Genomic DNA, 19,823 nt, shown 5'->3' with positions numbered 1-19,823 from the left:
CAAGAAAAAAAAATAGAGTTGAGATTAAACTTTTTAAACTCAGAAATTTACTAGTTTTTTCTTGAAAGTTTCTGGGATTAACTTAAAAATTTCTTAATTTTTTGGCATAAATGTACTCTTTTTTTCTATCTACAATGGCCCTAATACACCATCGTATTTTCTGGACATAAGAAAGAGTTACACAAATGCAGGAAATTTTCAACTCAACTTGTTTCCACTCATCAATTACTCCACACAGATTCCAGTAAAGCAGAGATTTATTTTCATCCCAGGACCAAAATTTGTTTCTTTTAATTTTCATCTTGGTCCATAATATACAGTACAGATACTCAAAGGCAAAAGGGGGAAAAAAAAATACTTTTTTTTTTTGTCCAGGTCTGGGACACAGTGAGGTAACAGACAGAAATAAATTATTCAGTTGCTTAAAAACACTTTCCAATAATCATATCAATAATACAAAAATGGTATCAAACACACATGATGCAATAACTTTTGTAACACATTCAGTATATTTTTGCTCCCCTTCCATCCAGTCTGTTTGCTCAAAAGTCAGTCGTTTCTTTTTCGGTTTGTTTTTCGAGTCCTTCTCTGGAAAATGTCCCTTTTAGCAGTAGCTGCTGATAAATGCAGAGTTGTTTCTGCTCAGGTTCCACTTCCAGGCGTCGGTCATTCAGTCAAACATCATACAGAAGCACCTTAATTTAAAACTGGCGCAATAATGCGACTTTTGCTTCCAATACAATTTTAAATGATTACATCTCAAATTAGTTGATTGGTTTTTACAATCATGGCCAAGGCAACAGGCATACGCAGGCACACGAGGCTACAACTCCAATCAGCTGTTTGCTTACGTTATCATTTTACATTCAGATATACACATATTTATATTTTATATTAACCGTGCCTTTCAGCTCACCTGCAGGTTTAAAAAGAAAACAACATGCCAATAAGGAAAAAGTCAGAGATTGTTTTCAAAGTGCAAAAAACGTATTCCTCCAAGAGTTGGTGCGCATCCTGAAGAGGAAGCCGCCCACCAAAACTTTAGCCCAATAACAGTACGAGCCATTTTTCATAGATTAGTCTGCAACGTTCCACCGATCTGGTCTGTAGCTACTGTAGGACATGGCTTTGAGCCAGAAGAGCGCAACACTGCCCTCTTCAGGCAGGTTTCCTAGAACTGACAGATTCCTAAAGCTACAGGATTTCATCCTCTACCTTCACTGAGCGCTGATCATCAAATATCGTAGTCCTGAAGTCGATGGGGGAGGCGGGAAAATCCCCTGGATTGAGATAAAGTGACATCACATTATTTTGGTTTGTGGCCAGTGCAAATCAGCTTCTCCAGCCCCATCGCCCGCTCATTTATCTATCCCTCATCTATTCTATTTTACTAACAAATTCATAGACTTTATTTTCTGTGAAACAGCAGTGAATTTGTCTACATTGCCACATATAATTACATATTTTTGTATATCACATCTGTCATTTGTACACTTCAAAATAAAAGTAAAAAAAAAAGAAAGATGCAAAGATATGATCAGAATGAGAAAAACGAAACGTAATGCTCATACAGAATTGATCAACACTTACAAGCACATAAGAGGGAACAAACCCACTTGTGTTTTTAAATAGGTGTAACAAAGTGGGTCTTGGAGTGGGGAAATAAAATCCTCAAGTATCTGTAAACATGGCTCTTACTTGATCTCAATACATAATTCTTACATTTTTTAATGATCATAACCAAAAAAGAAGAAAGAAAAAAAAACAAACATACTCCACAGCTGACATGGCCAGTCTATTCAACACTTTTTTTTTTTTATTTCCACCATCCCGCATTTCTTCTCCTAACATTATCAATCCGTAACATGACCTCTTGGTGCATGTTGCACCACAATCAGCTGCAACGCCACCAGAATACCCATCACCACTTCCACATTCAGTCCTACCTTCACTCTCCAATAAAAGAAGCCCACTGCAAAACAACTGTGGCTTTATTTCCTCCACAAAGTTGTTGTAGTAAAAAAAAACAAAAAAAAAAACAACAGGCGCCACTTTGAGCCAGTTACTTACTCCCTTTTCCTTTCCTCTTAAACAATTTCTTTCTCTGTATTCTCCTCCAAAAACGTTTGAAATCTTGTGCCGTAGTTAGTTACTCTGCAGTTGTTCTGTTTCAGTGTTCATTACAAAAAAGAGGAGTGAGGTTAGGGGAGAAAAAAAAAAAAGGACTAAGGGTTAGAAGAGGAAGGTAACACAGTCTTTCCGATGCACCTCGAAGGGCTGAGGGGTCGCCTGTCAGTTCAGCCTTCAGTCTCTCAGGATCCATGAAGCTGGTCAGTGACACATCTACCTCCGTCTGGCTTTTGTGCTCCAGTAGTTAAACACTGCTGGGGAGTTCCCTGACATCCAAAGGTGTGTATGTTTTTCCTCAGTCTGTCTGTGTGTTTATGTGATGAATGATGCCGAGGAGAAGGGCGGTCACAATATGGCGCAGTGGAACCTGTGGGAACCAGTGGAACGTTCCGCTCTCCACTTCATCTTCTTTTTCTTCTTCTGGTTTCGCTCTGGGACCTGTTGTCTGCAGGTGGGGAGGAGGAAAGAACATTTTAGACAAAAATGTATATTTCAGAGTTCAAATCTGACTGGAGTGATTGAACAAAAACTTGTTGTCCTGCACATGAATGTAAAGAAATACTTTTTTTTTTAAAAAGCCAGGATTTTGTCCGTTTTGATGAATTGGTTTCATGTCAGTTTTCCTTTTGATATTTAAGCTTGTAAGCAACTTGTATGAAGAGACTTTGCTTTCTTTCGTAAGCATAATTTTCCCTAATGCACCTGTATTTATACACCGATACAAAACCACCGGACAGTGGTGGGCACACCTCCAAAAACGAGGTTGTTTAGCACTTTGGATAACTTTGAAAATGTTTGACGACATTAGCTTCCCATAAATAAATATTTCTGGATCAATTCTAAAGCGCCATCACATTGATGAGTTATGTTTTTTTTATTTTTTGGTTCTAAGAAATTTGTTTTTCCTTTTGGCTTGTTGCCCATCATTTTCTATTGCTTTAGTAAAATAACCTGTTGTTGCGTTTAATATCAAAACTGTTTACCACTACACCCAATAGAAATGTGAGATTACACAGACCAACTGAAATAGGAAATAATGATAACTATATTGCTTTAAATTTTTGCCGACGCCCTTTATATTACTGCAGTACTACACTTTCACCTGAAGATGGCAACGCTGGTTCATCCAGCGGTTCAACCTTGCAGCAACTTCTCTTGGTGCTGAAATCCCATAAAAACCTAAAGAAAAATTGTTCCCTTCAACTACAATTGCGGCCAAATATTTTCAGACACAGAAAACGTCGTAAAAGTAAATAATAAAAAAAAAAAATCTATCTCCACACTGGCACAAAATGCCCAAGCATCATTCAGACTGAATTAGAAGAGCAAAATGGTTGATTTAAAGGGACAGTTTATTTTTTGTCAACCAAAAGGATTACCAATTGAAATCTAAAACCAAATAAAGTTCCCCCCGCCCCCAGGCCAAGACCCCATTTCTCTGACTTCAACACCACACCGTTACCACAAGAGGGCACTGTTGATTCACCTAGCAGGAAGTCATGCTGGACACACAAACTGTCCACTTTTGTCTCAGCAGGTCAGTCCCAACAGCAACAATCAGACTAAATGGCAACAATGAAAATGCATGAAATACAAGCTAAGTCTTCTGAAATCATAAATGACAGCTAAGTGGCATAAAATAACTAAAGGTCATTTTCTGTCGCAACCTCCCAAAAAACGTTTTAGTTCCTTCTTTTTACCATCAGTACTTCTTATGATCCAGATAAACACCCCACATCTCCTAAAAATCAAAAGAATTAATGAAGTTACCTTATAACTCGGACCAGTTCATGAAAGGCTTTGTCCACATTCATTGGAGGATCCTTGGCACTGGTTTCAATATACGTTATCTGAGGAAACACAGGAATAACAACATTTAAATCAATGCTGACAGTATTTAGAGAAGAGGGATGTGAGCTAGGACCTTTCATTAAATTGAGTCATACTCAACAGGGGACAGAAGGCTCGATTTGTATAAACCTGCATCATCTCTTCTTTTCTGTCAACTCTAATTCTCCATTCCTGATGGTGTGCTATAAATTCAGATTCTATGACGGTTCCTTCCTCTTTCTCTCTGCTCTTTGGTCTTTTTGTGTTCACAGTTCAGACAAACCAGTCAAATGGCTTGAGAAATGAATGCTGCATGTGTTTAATTAAAAAGGAAAACTGAGATCAGCACTTTAGGACTCACATTATGTTTGGCAGCCATCTCCTGGCCCTGGTCTGATGCCACCTTCCTTAGATGAACCAAGTCCACTTTGTTAGCAACAAGCACCATTGGAAAGGCCTCCCTGATGGTAAACAGAAAAAAAGATGGGGAAAAAAAAAGCATGTTGAAAGTAAAGCCATTATCAAACAGACTGAATAGTAGAACGTGGCGTTATACAACATTAACTACACTTGTAGTCGTCTTAATTGTCAAAGCTGTTTTAGCACAACGGCTCAGTACTGTTTGAGAGGTGTCTGATTTCTGCAACACTTCAATCCTCTAAAAAAAATAAATAAAAGAGTTTACACTCTCAATACCCAATATAGACGGACAGCAGTCTGTTCAATTCTAGCTTGTATTTTTTCTGTCATTTGCAGTTCCTGCAGTGAGAGAACAGGCGCCTTTATTCTGCCTTCTTTAACATCTCCAATAGGTTACCGTTTTAAGGAAATCTCCAAAATATTTCCAATAGCTCATATTTCCTTTTTGCATCGTGACCCCGCGCCTGCTGATTCGACAAAAGCTATAAAAACAACCTAAAGGAGGCGTGATGACACCACACAAAAATCCAACTTATAGGTTGCTTTTTTTTAATCAGGTGCTCTGCGTCCTGAAGACACGTATAAAAACAATTTAACTAGTACAGTAAAAAAAAGAAATAAATAAAACATGCTGAATTCAACTATTGATGAGAGATAAACACACGCTCTGTTTAACTGCGATGTAAATGTCTGGTCCATTTAAGAGGGTTAGTTCCGCTTATCTTAGCCTTGCTATATTTAACATTGCTGCGCATACATTTTTCAGGGGCCCATGATTCATCACATTATGACTGCAGTCTGTCTTTTCTCTCACATTTATGATGACAGTTAAACAGTCCCTCACATAAAAAGGAGACACTTTTCCGTCAACTTTTCAGACACTAAAGTCGTGAAAATGAGCTTGAGAGTCGCCGCCCAAGCGTCTCCGACTCACCTGTCTTTGACCCGTAGTATGAGTTGATGGAATCTGTCCACATGTTCGAAGCTGGCCTTGTCTGTGACGGAGAAGACTATGAGGAAACCATCTCCTGTCCTCATGTACTGCTCCCTCATCGCGCTGAACTCCTCCTGGCCTGCTGTGTCCAGTACTGGGGAAATGAAAGCATGAACTCCCTGAACAACCAGCAAAATTAGCACTTCATATTTCACAAATTGCATGGAAAAAAAAAAAGAAAAGAAAAACAGAAGAGTTCCTCGCTTTCCAGGAAACAGAAAATGTTTGACCATGAGCATTCTTTCAATTAAAACCGCAGGCCTTTTGCCATCATGTGCTAATGAAATAGAGTAATTCATTTACAGTCTTGGTAAAAAGAAGCTAAAAGTCCTACAATGTTTTGCATATCACAGCATAACACAATTATCTGGTCTTAATCAGTTTCTAATCTTATGACTTCGCTGTCTTTGTTCAAATCGACACTCGTTTTTAGCACTAGATACTAACGATTAGAAGATCTAACTGTGAAAATGAATGCGTTTGCAAAGCTGTTTATTATTTGCATGTTAGTGATTTATTCCTCGAGTCAGTCTGTGTCCTCATTTTTGACTCTCCAATAACTTTCCTAGATTCTGTGGCTGAATAAAATAAACAAATAAAAAGCCCACATCATCATTGGTTCTCTTTAAAAATGCCACCATGTCTTACATCCAGGCTGGGGGGAAGTTCATTGTAAAACAAAGTCGTGCTGCTTTAATTTTAGAGAGAAGAGGCCTTGTCCCGGTAAAACTTTAAGGCATACAGTTAAAGTGTGACACTTTTTTCTTTTATTTTCAGCGATTTAGATTGTTTTTCCAAATAAACAGGACACTCTGCAGCAGAAACAATGAGCTGCTTGACGTTACGTAATTTCTTCCACGTGTAAACCCCCAGTATGTTATTACAGCTGTCGGAGAACTGCTAATTACCCATGTGTAAACAGAACTAGCAACCCAAGGCAGCAAATGCTTTTTATAAAATAATTCGAACTCACCGTCCAGTATCGCCCACTGCCCATCTATTTCAGTGTGTTTCAGGTACGAGTCCTCTATAGTGGGATCGTAGTCTGGCACAAAGATCTTCTGGAAAAACTGGATGGTTAGAGCGCTTTTCCCAACGCCACCGTCCCCCACCACCACCAGCTTGTAGGTTGGCAGGTTGTCGCTCGGCACGGCGCTGGTCGCCATGGCTACCTCGACAGTGGTGGGAAGCAGGCTAGAAGGTGGCTGGTGAGACACACCTGGTTGAAATGGATGGAGGACAGAAAAGAAAGAAAGGGGTTGGGGGAAGAGAAATAAAAGGGGATTGACAACAAAGGAGAGCAGGAGAGAGAGATGTTAAGGCTTTTTTTGTTGCAGCTGCTTGCTCGTCACCATGGAGACGACAGATCATAGCTAAGGGTTGGAGATAAAAGCAGAAGGAAAGGGGGCAGATGAACTAACTACAAAATGAGACATTGCATTTAAAATGACTGTTACCTAGAGCTGAGGGGCATTAATTTAACATTTAAAACTTCACAGAACAGGAGAATGAAAATTTAACCAACCAGGCGATGCAAGAATCGTTTACCCGGGTTCAGTTTTGGAAGATTAGAAGATATATTTTCCATGGCTTAGAGGTTTATATCACTGCTTAAAACCTGCAAGAGCGTCAACATGTTGTGATAAATAAAAAGTCTGAGCCACGATTTCCATTCGTTTTCCATTTTCTATGTCAAGATATGGTCTATTGTTAGAAAGAGTAAAATAAAACGAGATAGAAAAAACCTTAGTGACCCGGTTGGGAAAGGCATTATAGTTCACTTCAAGCTGAACTCTAATCCTTTTGCTTCACAGCAGAAAGACAAAACAATACGTGTTGCCTAAACAGAGTTTAACTAAATCTCACCACACATCAGCTAACAATGAACATTGCACACACACACACACACACACACACACTAAACACCTTGTGTTATTGCACAGTCCTTCATGCTTAAGCAGTGTTATTTAACTGGATGAAGGTGAGAATAAATGAGTTCTTAAACTGATAGCATTTGCAGTGCGAGACTTGATTTTGTCAACCAAATGGCATATTTAAACTTAAATTTAAGACTTTTTAAGACCATTATGAATTAAACTTCAGACCTGACACGTCACAGACACACAAAAGAAAATTGCAAATAAATAAATGTTCTGTGAGCCGAACATCGTCCAGCCAGCTAGCAATAAATTTGCAATTATCCATGATGGACGTTTGGCAGCCAACTGGTGTTTGTGGCTACCAGAATTTACTATTTATGACAATTTACTAGCATAAATAGTCCTGCCACAATAAATTTTAAGACCTGTGATTGACATATTTAAGGCCAACTTATTTAGTTTATGAATTTAAAACATTTTAAGGTCTTAATTTTGGGCACATCAATTTAAGGCATTTTATAGATGTGCAGACAGGCAGGGTTAAGAAATTTAAAGCAAACAGGCGGTCTCGTATTGAAGGACAACCGATTTTAAACAACCGTACAAGATAACAGTGTGTTGAAAAGGAACTATAGACAATACAACTCATACACTGAAAAAAACAATATTGAAAGACAGAAGTAATAAAACATTAAAAACCGAAGAAACTAACTACTGATGCTCTGCTAATCATTCTTAACATGTTTAGAACTGGACTCAATGTTATGCAGCTTAATTAAAACAGAAAGATTTTAGCTTGAGGGGTCATTCAGTGAACTCGTCCCCTGCTTAAAGACAAACTGTCGATTAATCATCTGTATGGAAAGACTAGTTATTTTTTAAAACTGCATAAACCTGAAAAAGTCATTTTGGATTTCGGTTTACAGACTGGATCAAGATGTCGATGTCACTTTATTCTTGGCTCTGATATTCAATCCAGACTATGGTTCTGTGTTGTTGCAGGTCATATTTTTGCTGCTTTTACTCTTGATGTTTTGTAACCGACAGGAAGATCTTGTTATCAGCGGATAGTCCGCTGGCTGTGGTGAAAGTTGTGTTGATTTATAACATTTCTATCCAATTTTCTGAAAAAAAATTTTTTTTAAATAGTTAATTAATCCCAATGGATTAATGAACATTGGATAGTATAATGTTCTGACATATACTATCCAAGTTTTTTTCAAAAAGGTGTTGCAGATGCTTATGGCTATGAGTAGGAATGATCTCCTGTAGTGGTCTGGATCACAGCAATTCTTAAGAAGCTTCTGACTGAAGGCACTCTGCTGTACAACGGTTTCGTATAAAGGATGCTCAAGGTTGTCCATCCAGCTTTTTGGCCATATCAGACACACCCATCGACTGTAGTGGGCCAAAAGTCTGAGGCGTACAGCATGAAAAGAAACTGAGAGTTCAGTGCCGTTAATGGTGGAGCAGCAAATAACTAAAACCCAAGTATTTTAAGAATTAAATTGAATTTCTTTTCCTATATTTTGGGAGTGTTTAGTGTGAAGAGAAACTGGGGAAATCATTCCACCATGACTCTCTGAAGAACACTAAAGTAATGGTTTAAGAAACAGGGATCAAACATTAGTGTACACTGAGAAAAACAAAGTCAGACATTTTATTAAAGTTCAGAAAGTTTTATATAGGAAAAACAACAGTAAATCTGCTTTAATGTCAGGCAAACTGAATTAGTTGCATTCCAACGGAAAACTACAAAAAGCCTCTAAAGAAATGAAGCAGCATTTGTCACCAATGTCTCAGCCCATCATTGTGGTGAAAGCTGCTCTATAAATACAAGAATGCCCTAAATCTAAGTAAAAAGAAAACCCACAGCAGCCTGAATACAGTTTCATTCAGAATGACATACCACATGGTCCAGTATGTCCAGAACCAGCAGAAATATGACGGCTCAAAGACAAATAGCTGTAGCTTGAAATTATAACTCCCCACCAAGTTAAAATAAACATTTTGTAAGAGTGCAAGAATCAGCACAAGAGTGTTTTTCTGTTCGGCTGAAGTCGGAGTGCAGTCCTACACGGAGTCCATCCACGATAAGACCGCCACTAAAAGATCGGGACAAGTGGGGAGAGCAGGAGACGCAAGAGGAACAGGATGATGCGATTATTCATAAACAGAAGAAAGAGGCTGAGGAAGCAGGGGCACACGAGGACAGAGCCAAACGGTTCAAATTAGGCCTGAGTCACCACAACGGCCACCACATTTTCATGGTTTGCTTCCTTTTTAGAGTGAAGACATATTTAGACTCAACCAGCTCAGTTGTTCCAGTTTATGACAGACAAACAAGTCGAGCTGTAGTTTGTCTGTTTCCTATTAAAAATCCAATAAACATATTTGAGGCTACAGCATGGAGCAATTTAAAAAAAAAAGGTGTAGAGAATGGGTTGGTAAGGATCTTACACAATCTTTCGTGCTGCTAATCTATTATTAGCCTGGTTAAACAATTTTTTACTGAAATGTTCTGGATTTGTATGAATTTACATTAGCAACCTAGTTCTGCTTTTCAGTTTCAGAGAACTCCAAATAATCTTCTGCTTTTTGATTCAGTATGCATGCACATCTAAATAAACATGCACTTGATTTCGTTTTACACATTTTAAAGATGGTTTTAATACACTAAGGAGGCATAAAATACTTTTTTTCCTTCAATAAAAACAAAAATCTTCCTATTCTCCAACATGTTCATATTTTCTTTGCAACATTAACTTATTTTTGCTAATTCTTAAAAGACAGCCGATATCACACACTTTTAACATCTTTCTGCTTGACTTAACATCATTACAACACGGTTTAGGGCTGATCCATCTTCTATTTTGATTAATAATTGAATAATAAAATGCGCTTAGGAGATTTTTCATTCCATTCTCATGGAAATTTAACAGAGTTTTCCATCTTAAATGCAAAATGCACAGTCCTGATTTAATTACGGCATCAAGTATGTTCTTTAGCAAATAGTCTTTTTATGCACTTAGGTTATCAATCAACACATTACTAAATTAGTTGATTAATTCAATAATAGACTCATTAGAATTAATTTTAAAAATATTTCAGTCCTAATAAATATTAAAGCAACATCTGAAGACAGACAGTAAAATATATTAGTTCTTCCAATTACCCTAAACATACCATAAGATCAGTCAGAAAGCAATGATGTAGTTTGGCTGCCGCTCGTCATTCCTAATTGGAGGCAGTTGACACAGAAACAAAGGTGGCAGAACCATACCACAATGGGAAAGCGAAATGGTCCAAACAGAGTCTAGTGTGGGAAGCAAAATGCATTTTATATGGTTCAGTTTTGGAATATAAACATTTGATAATCTTTACTACAAAGTGATGCTCTATAATGGAGAAGATGTGATGACAGGAAAGTGGAGAGACGATGCAGAAAAACTGAAACATGATGCCAACATCAACATGTTGTTGATTTTGAGGGCTGTGGCGAGTTAATGCACTTCTTGTAGAGAAATTGTAACATTCAAAAGCAACAGACTTCTGTATGAACATCAGAAATTAAGCGCTTCACATATTTTATTCTTTTCATCTTTGATTTTTCTATATTGTGAAAAATGTACCTCAGTTACAGAAATGATGTTGAAAACTCAGTGTTTTGAGAAAGTGGCCACTTATCAATCATTAGTAAATCAATAAAATAAACTTAAGAATGTATCCGATTTCTACTATATTAAAAAAAAAAAAGATTTTACTTAGAGGCTTCTCAGTCTAAGCAGTGAATGGGTTAAACTCTGAATCCTCCACTTTTCACACAAGTATGCAAGTTCAATATAACAACTCCTCTCTGTCTTACTTTAAAGCCTCTCGGCTGAAGCGCACAAAAAAGCCACACATTCACCAACCACTAGCACAACACCCCCACCCACGCACCCATTCCTCCTCCATCCACCAGGAAACAGCTGTCAGCTGGCCAGAGTCCATCCTTTCCTGCTCGGCACAATAGAGGGAAGGAAGATGTTTCCTTCCTTTCCCGGGCTAACCACTCATTTGCCCAGGCTGAGCAAAAAGACTTTCGTTCCTGACACCAAAAAAAAAAGGCTCAGCAGTTGTTGACTTTGTTAGGTTAAAAAGCTGTACCACAATAATCCAGCAGCGCCAAAGACAGGCTTTCAGGAATTTCTAATTATCCAACAAGAATTCTTGCTACCAGTTTCAAGCTTGTTAAACACGGGGAGTCTTTGCTGCAAGTCAGGTCACCACCCACCAGGGCTGGTCAGGATTTCCCTCTGGTGAGGTGAGCACGCCTCTGAAAAGCCCAATAAGTGCAATCAGAGGTGAGAAAAAGACCTTATCGCTAATCTGTCCAACAATGGACAGAGTCATGCCTGATGTTTGCAGTACTGTCCACATGAGGGCTTCCATTTGACTTCTTGACAGCATTCTGTTATAAAAGCATGCATGCTTAATCTGCCAAACCATTAACAATACAACTTCCTCCATTTAGCAAAAAAAAAAAAAATGCTGCCATGTCACAAAGTCTGTACATTTCAGACACATCTGCTACTGCTGACATGACGCTAGCAGCAAGGGGAACATTTATGGGTGACGTTTGTGTGTCAGCAGCTAATATTTTCTCTCACAATGGCTTCGGGAAGCCTCTGAGGGGCTTCTTGGAGAAATCGCCGGTTGCCTTCTTGAGAAAGGATAAAGAGATCTCCATGTTCACGTGGGAACGGAGCAGCAGCATAACTCACAGAACACAAATAAGGAAGAACACACCCCAGCCTGCAGAGATGTACTCTTACAAACACTCATCGATTTCCAAACTCCTGAAAAATCTAAAAACCACCTGTAGTATTTAAGAATTTGTTGTCTTTTAAATAAAACATAAAAAGCTTTAAAGCATATCTTTAGCAGGAATTACTGCTACTGCTGTAAAAATGCATAAGTTGATAAGTTGACATAACATTTATTAAAATATACATAAACACGCAAACGGTAAAAGCATACGTTTCGATATGGTTCTGAATAACCTTCATATTTGAGTCTCATTTTGCTGTCAAATCTTTAAAGAATTCCTCAAGTCTAATATCTAACAGATATTAGTTTAAAGGACGATTTCTTTAAAAAATAAAAAAATAAAATCAAGGGCAATCTTATTGAACATGTTCAAAAAGGAATGGGAAGATGATGTAAAAAAAAGATTCATTTTCTTTCAAGTCATTGCATGATATTAAGGAATATATTTCACTGTAATTACACTGCAGTCCAATCCAAGTCATTTACAAAATAAACACATTAAAACAACAAAAAGGGGTACCAGCTACTTTGCAATTTGTCTGATTGGGAATAAACATCCCAACGTTTAAAAATCTTGAGTTTTGAGTTCGAATGCTCAATATTTGGTTGAAAGCTTAAGAGAAAAGAAAATCATAAATGTTTTGAGTTCATCAGCTTGAAAAGCTTCAGAATCTTTGCAAAGATTAATCTGTTAAGCGCACCTTACTTTGGGTCAGACAAGGCCATTTATTCTCTCAGGACCATCCTGGGTTTCTGCTCACCTCCACCTCTGAGCTGGAGGGAAATTAACTTTCAGCATGTACTGGTCTCTGGCTCATATTTAGGAAATGTTGGTGGTTTCTCACTTTTTGGACATTCAGAACCAAGTTAATTGTGTAGAAGAATAAGAAGCCACTAAGTGATGTTGAATGCAATGAAGCAGTGAGGAAACACAAAACAAAAGTGTGCAGGAACAAGCTGACCGGGTTTGATTTTGATTCAACAGGGCTGTTTTTCTTTGGAGTGTAGGTCAGCACATGCACCCCAGCGGCTCTGCTGCATCCTGGGAACCAGACGTCACAACCCTGATAACTAGAAGGAACAGGATTTTGGGAAATGTGTGTTGCATTAGATATCTAATCAGAAAGCTCGGATCTGTTATGTTGGCTAACTACATTCTTTAAGCGGTTACAGATAAAATACCATCCGTCACCGGCCGGATCAGTCTCTCACATTCCAACTGTAGTCATTCTATGAAATAAAAGGTTTACACTTAGAGTTTCTAATACAATAATCTGCATTTAAATTATAGTGACAAATGGGTTACTTAAAAAGCTCTTTGAATTTGAAGTTATAAAAATTAGATTACCCATATTTAAGTGGACTCTTAGGCATGTTGGCTATGACAGCCAAAGGAAGTTCTTAACATTGACGATTCTGAGATGCAATCTGCATGAAATAAGAGTTAGTTATGGTCAGATCTAAAGTGACAGTGAAACTTTAAAAGTCCAGCAAGAACATCTTTAAGTGGTCACTACAGTTATTTGGTTGCAAGACAGCACTAAGAACTAAGCCCATTGTTACAGAAGCTTTATATTTTTTAATAACTCTGCCTCACTTCAACAGCGTCTCATGAATTTCAATGAATAAGGATGCCAGCCATAGACACTTCTTTCCTGTTGGAAGTTACACAGAGCTGGTTCCATCCAACCATAAAAAGAAGAAATATGAGGGGTTAAACTTAAAACTTTTTTGATCATGTGGGAACAGATCTGACACATGGACATGTTATACCCTCCAAAGTCTAAGCACTTGAAGAGGTTCCTGTAGTTTGCAAGAGCCGTGTCCTGCTCTGACCTTTGTCAACATTTAATGACAATTTTGTTTTCCCTTAGTGGCTTTCAAGGAATGTCTGGATTTCATGACGGAAACCCTTTACCGCACATCAACTATACAGACACAACTGCAATTTAGGAGTAAATCACAATTTATTTTAAAACACTAAAGACAAGACCTGGGTAAGTTACCAATACTGAGGCATGACCAGGCTGCCCATTACAAGGTTCCGAAAAGCTCATATTTTAAAAATCAGATACCAAAGAAACTTTTGGAACGATGCATTTTCTCAAAACTATGCAGAATAGAGACAGCACTGTCCCTCCCCAACTTGTTGCTTAATTGCCATTTAATAATCTAGGTAAATGAAGGCACCTATTTAATTTGCCTAGAGAAAATAAAAATAAAATTACAAGAATAAACCCCAAAAATTACAAGAATAAAGTCAAAATAAAACTAGAAGTTGTCATATTGCCAGAATAAAGTCATAATAGTTTCTAAGCATGACTCTCATACTTTGTCATATAGTCTTTTTTTAGATGAAATAAAAAAAAATTTAGTGTTAGGAAAAATGTCCAGCCTCAAAAACAGACAAACTCCACTGGAGCAGATTGCCTGACTAATTTACCAGATAGTATTAGACTGTTATACTTGTGCAACTCTGTAAAGTGACAATTGGCAAGGGATAGTACCCAAGCGCATATAAACTACTACATTTCGTGTATTTTATATCAAATTAGTAAATAAATGTCGAGATATAATAATCACAGCAGCAATAGGAATAAACAGTTGATTTTTTGTTTTAAAAGTAACACAAAAAAAACATGATACCAAAGTATTTTCCTTAACACAAATATCTAATACTGGGAAATGTCTGCAGTAATATGAGAAACATTTTAAGAAGTTAAAGTTTAAGTCATAAATTATACAATGTATATGATAAACTTCCAAGGCAGTCACAGTCCCTATGCAGCCAAAGCATAGAGTACAATTTTGTGGATGACATACTTTCATTTTTTTTACTGAACCTATTCTGTACATTCTTGTGGTGAGTCCAAAAGAATCACCACATAAACTAAAGATTGTGTAACCAAACTTATCTTTTTTAAATCCAACTGCAATATGCCAAACATGTTAGGGAGTATATGCATTGCCGGGACAAAAAGGGATCTAACAAATTTAACATGTACTGTAGTTATGGCAACAGGTTTTTTTTTTATTTTGTTTTGGGTTTCTTCATTCCCCAACTTACTAGAAAACAGTAGTAATATTCCATCACAAGGGTCATTTTTTTGGTCCACATAAAGAAAACTATGTAACTAAGGAGATTAAATTAATAAAAGTGGCTTAAGAAATGCCTACCCCATCACTGACTCATCATCATTAAGTAATACATTTTGCTGAAAGTGCATCTGCATGTACTGTGCTTAAAGATGTCCTCCAAGAATATACTCAAAGCATTCACAAATCTATCAAAACTAAAACTCAGTTAACTTTAAGAAAAAGAAAAGTTACTTATTAATGAAGTAACATTTTGCATATTTACACTGTCCCAGATTGATGAGTAGATTAGTGTATAGATGGGGGAAAAAAACTGCTATTTCCTTAACAACCTGGCAATGCTTCTTTTGTTTGACACATAAACTCAAATAATCCTGTTTTCCCCTCATTTCGGGGCATAAAAAGAAAACACTTCCTTAGAGAACATCAAAGAAGCTGCATCTATTTTCTTACTTTTATTGTCCAGCTGAACAGTACTTAAATGCAGTACAGTCCAAATCAAATCAACTAACTTTGCAGTGCCTTGCAGACTTATTCTTATCACTTTATTTCACATTTTGTCATTCAAAACCCACAAGCCATTTTATTTGGATTTTATGAGATAAAGCAACAGAAGGTAGTGCTAAATTGTGAAGTGGGAGGAAAGTGATACAATGTCCAAATCTCACAAATGAAAACTTGTGACACGTATTTACAGTCAGGCCCTCTGAAGTCTTTGCAGAACAACTTGTCACTGCAGTTAGAGCTGCAAGTCTTTTGGGGTATTTCATCTATCACCTTTACACATGCATAGACTGAAATATTCGTATAAAATAGCTCAACATCAGCCTAATTGAATGGGTAGCATCTAAACTGAATGGATTTAGGCATTTCTAACGCTTGGCTCTAAAACATAACGCTGTAAATCTGGCTGTGTGTTTGGGAGGGTCAACCTTTGCCCAGGTCAAAAGTCTTTAGCAGCCTCTAACCCAGTGGTCTTCATTATGTTCTGTCCTTCATGTTTTGGGGGATTCCCTGCTGACACACACCTGACTCACCAACAGGGGATTTACAAGCTTCTGCAGAACTGATGGCGGAGGCATCATGATTGTGTTTTGCTTGTAGCTCTAGCTTTCTGATTTGAGAATTTTCCCCTGTATCCCCCAATAAGTTTGTGGCAAACTGCAAAAGGGATGCCCAATGATTTTCGCTCATCCATAACTTTTTTCTTTTCAACTTTCTTAAGGCCACATTTCTGAATGGCATAGCTAATTATTCTGTCAATACCTGTGCAGCTTTTTTTTTGTTAGTTCAGATCAGGGGTCTGCCACATGTGGCTTTTACAAAACCATAAAGGAAATGTTTTTGATTATGTTTGCAATACAAAATTGTTGTTTTAGGAATTCTTTTGCATAATTATTTTATTTTATTAAGTTATTATGCAAAATTTGCATCTAATAATTACAACAGAATTTTAAACTTCAAACTATGCTACCCATCCTTCTTCATTTTCCACATGTACATATAAAAAAGGCTCCCTTAATTTTACAGTTTTTGTAGGGGATTCATTTTGTTTTGAGATCTGAAAATAAAACAAAGATGTGTTTAATTCTACGACAAAGCATTTCATGTAGTACATATCTGGAAAATCACTTCTAGAACCTCAGAGTTTGATTTTGCAGCAGCAAAATCCTTCCTGCAAAGTTTTAGCAGAATACCAAGGTTTTTCCTCCCCAGACACACAACCAGATGATGTGATGATTTCACAACCCTATTAATAGTGATTAAAATGCGCTTCCTGCTCCAGACTGACTGCTGCTTCTGAATGATCTCATGCTATGATCTGATACAAGAAGAATCCCTCTGTTCTCTCCGTGTCCAGCGCTTAAATGTCCTCACTCATCCCGCTTTCAGAGCCGCTGCTGTGGGTGTGTGTGAGCGTGGAAAAACGAGAAAGGGGCCCGTCGTGAAACACATAAACACTGCAGCAGGGTTTTCCCTCATCACTTGTGACAAACGCCGTGTTTTTCGTACGTATCCCACCGCGGGGGGCGGGGGGGGGAGAAATCTGCTACACTGGAAAAAACACAAGAGTCAAGGCCCCGTCGTTCTGTCCGTCTCTGTGAGCAGGAGTTAGATGCAAACAGACAGCAGCCGCCCCGGAATATAACAAATATGATTCGTTTAGCAACACAAAAAAAAAACGCCCTAATTAAAAGCAGCTCGCCTCCTATGAATGCTTAGCTGGCTGTCATCAGTCTGAGCTTTAATGAGCTCCGGGTTCTTTTTCCTTTATTTTCTTCATATAAACCGAACATTTTCCGTTAGCGGACGCCCGAACACGACCTGCCACTCACCGAGACGAGCTCCCTCCCTGACGCCGACACGACCGCCGTCCTCACGCCGACATGTTCCTCCTCATCTCCGCCGTTTTTCACACCGCCGCCGCCGCCTCCGCCGCGCCGCCCTTTAACATCCACAGGCTCAGAGCTGCCCCACAATCTGCGAAACAATACGCTCAGCAGCCAATCTTTGTATTGCAACAGCTGATGCTATAAATAGAAATGCCCGGAGGGGTGGACGTGGATTTTGGATGACACTGTAAATGTCGTCGATGTTGATTTTTCTGCTTAAAATCCTTCCGACGTTCCTCGATAGTCTTAAAGTTTCTGGTTGTTGCTTGTTGCGACGGTTATTTTCAGCTGGTTAAGTGAAATCTACCAAAGCGCTTACATAGTTCCCCTTTTTTTTATGACGAAATGGTCCGCTCCCTTCTATAGTGGACTTCTTTAAAGGGATCTTCCGGATAATTAAGGTTCCGAACAACCCAACTACAAAAACTTCTGCTACTACGTCGGGAAAGGGGAAACACTTTGTATTTATGTCCCATTATATCAATCACTTCTCTCTGATATTTTTCTCATAATTTTTATGTTAATTTCCATACACTGCACAGACCTATGTGAAGTAGTTTCAAGAAATATGAGAAAAACCATGGTACTCTGATCAGATGAAGTCTACACAGCCATCCGGGGTCAGTTTCCCACAAGTTTTTTTTTCACCTGCATCTTATTAAACACTCAGTTTATTGGACTGGACTCTTCAGAACTTGACTGCATTCTGAGGTAATTCAGCCATTTGATTCTGTTGGACCAGCTATGAATCTAAATTTTGCTGGTAAAATAAGAAGAGTGTTCAGTAAGAGCTAATATAAAAAATACTGAACGGACATTTAAAATAGCATATATATTAAAAGAAATGTGCAACTGAAGAGGATAATTTTTTAAAAAAAGTGCATCTGCACGTATATGTGTACATAAAAAACATCAGAATACTTGCAGGAAATGGAAAAACTGCGAATAACAGCAGGGATGTACATACCTGCTTTTATTTGATGGTATAAAGTTTTACAGCTGCTGGGAGGAAATATTTGTGATAACACTCCTTTGTGCAGCTGTGATGCAGCAGTCTGCCACTGAAGGAGCCAGTTATGTAAAAGCTTCATCCATGGGTTGGAGAACATTGTCTTACCAAATTTTTCTCTAAACGTTATGGATCACGATGGTCAAATACTACAATTTTAGTTTTAACAGATCATAAGAAATGTCTCCAAAGGCCTTTGTAACCAGTAACCTGGCTTTGCTTTTGGAGATGTAGCTTCTTCCTCTCTGAGTGTCTTCTCTGATCCTGTCAGTGTGGCTCAGGCTAGCTTCAGCCACAATCGGCATATGATAATTTATTTTTGTAATCAGGTTAATAGACAAATTTGGTGTTTAGATTTGTAAAATGTTGTTTTAATAGATGAATATATTGCATTCAGGCATCTGGAAATTGTTCCCAAAGAGGAAAAAGGCCAGTGGACATCTTGAATAATCACTTTAGATTTTCCATGATGACACGCAAGAAAAAAATGTTTGAGGTTTTGCTTTTTAATGCATCTGAAGGTGTGCCTTATTTTGACTTGAATGCTGTCAGCTAAGAAGCTGACAGCATTATGACAACATCATCTGGGCTTTAGGAAATTGTTTAAAGTGAACTTGTGAATATAAAAAAACACCTTCTGATATTTACTTGGTATTAATTATTTTTGTTTATTTTCACTGACCTAAAAGAGGAAACGTTTAGTCTGATTTAATGATAGACAATGACAGAAAAAAAAGAATTGAGTGCATTTATTGGAGTGTATGCATCTTATTTCAATTGCATACATTAATTCATTATTTCAGAGTATCTACTTTCAGTCTTACCTTAAACTATAAAACTTTGTGCAACGATGCAGATGAACATTTACTATGTAACCTAACATATTAAGATTTTGTCTGTTAGATTTTCCTCACAGCATCATGATTTCACCGTGCTTTATAGAAAATAGAATCTAGTTGGAAAACACCCTCATGCTTTCATATTGAAAACATGTTACACCACAAACACCAGGAATTTGAATCCATATGGCCTTGGAAGTTAAGCTCTGCCACATTTAAACAGATGCCTTCTGAGTGACTGAGAAGTTAGTCACAATACCTGTTGGTAGCCACTTAAAAGAAATGCTTCCCCGAAAGCTTGGTAATTACGAGGTTGTTTGTCAGCAGGAGCTCTGAATGGTTCCTTCAAGCCACAGATGACACAAGGAAAACACTCAGGAATGTATAGTTATTCCATCAAAATGCCTCTGCTGATACATT

The 19,823-nt window shown here is 37.8% G+C and overlaps 1 protein-coding gene across 1 annotated transcript; it reads right to left on the bottom strand.

The window, feature by feature from the left end:
• Nucleotides 1-239: 239 nt before the first annotated feature.
• On the bottom strand, nucleotides 240-17,855 carry mrasa (muscle RAS oncogene homolog a). The gene is made up of 6 exons (XM_008402522.3): nucleotides 17,499-17,855; nucleotides 6,348-6,593; nucleotides 5,315-5,468; nucleotides 4,322-4,421; nucleotides 3,901-3,980; nucleotides 240-2,575 (listed from the first exon to the last, which is right to left on the bottom strand). Exons 2-6 carry the CDS (start codon nucleotides 6,538-6,540, stop codon nucleotides 2,476-2,478), a joined length of 627 nt encoding a protein of 208 aa, XP_008400744.1. The 5' UTR covers nucleotides 6,541-6,593; nucleotides 17,499-17,855; the 3' UTR covers nucleotides 240-2,475.
• Between the last annotated feature and the right edge of the window lie 1,968 nt (nucleotides 17,856-19,823).

Source organism: Poecilia reticulata, chromosome 2, assembly GCF_904066995.2.
Source record: "Poecilia reticulata chromosome 2, P_reticulata-male-v2, whole genome shotgun sequence".
Taxonomy (NCBI): Eukaryota; Metazoa; Chordata; class Actinopteri; order Cyprinodontiformes; family Poeciliidae; genus Poecilia; species Poecilia reticulata.
Note: the sequence above shows the minus strand (reverse complement) of the source record. Positions and strands in the feature narration are given on the sequence as shown.

What these genes read in the sequence shown, in the direction of transcription:
- mrasa (XM_008402522.3), bottom strand. Translation starts at nt 6,540, where the DNA reads ATGGCGACCAGCGCCGTGCCGAGCGACAACCTGCCAACCTACAAGCTG. An exon ending in GCAGTGGGCGATACTGGACG is followed by an intron (nt 5,469 to 6,347) that starts GTGAGTTCGAAT and finishes TCATTTCCCCAG; the next exon opens with TACTGGACACAGCAGGCCAG. An exon ending in GAACTGGTCCGAGTTATAAG is followed by an intron (nt 2,576 to 3,900) that starts GTAACTTCATTA and finishes CCCCACCTGCAG; the next exon opens with ACAACAGGTCCCAGAGCGAA.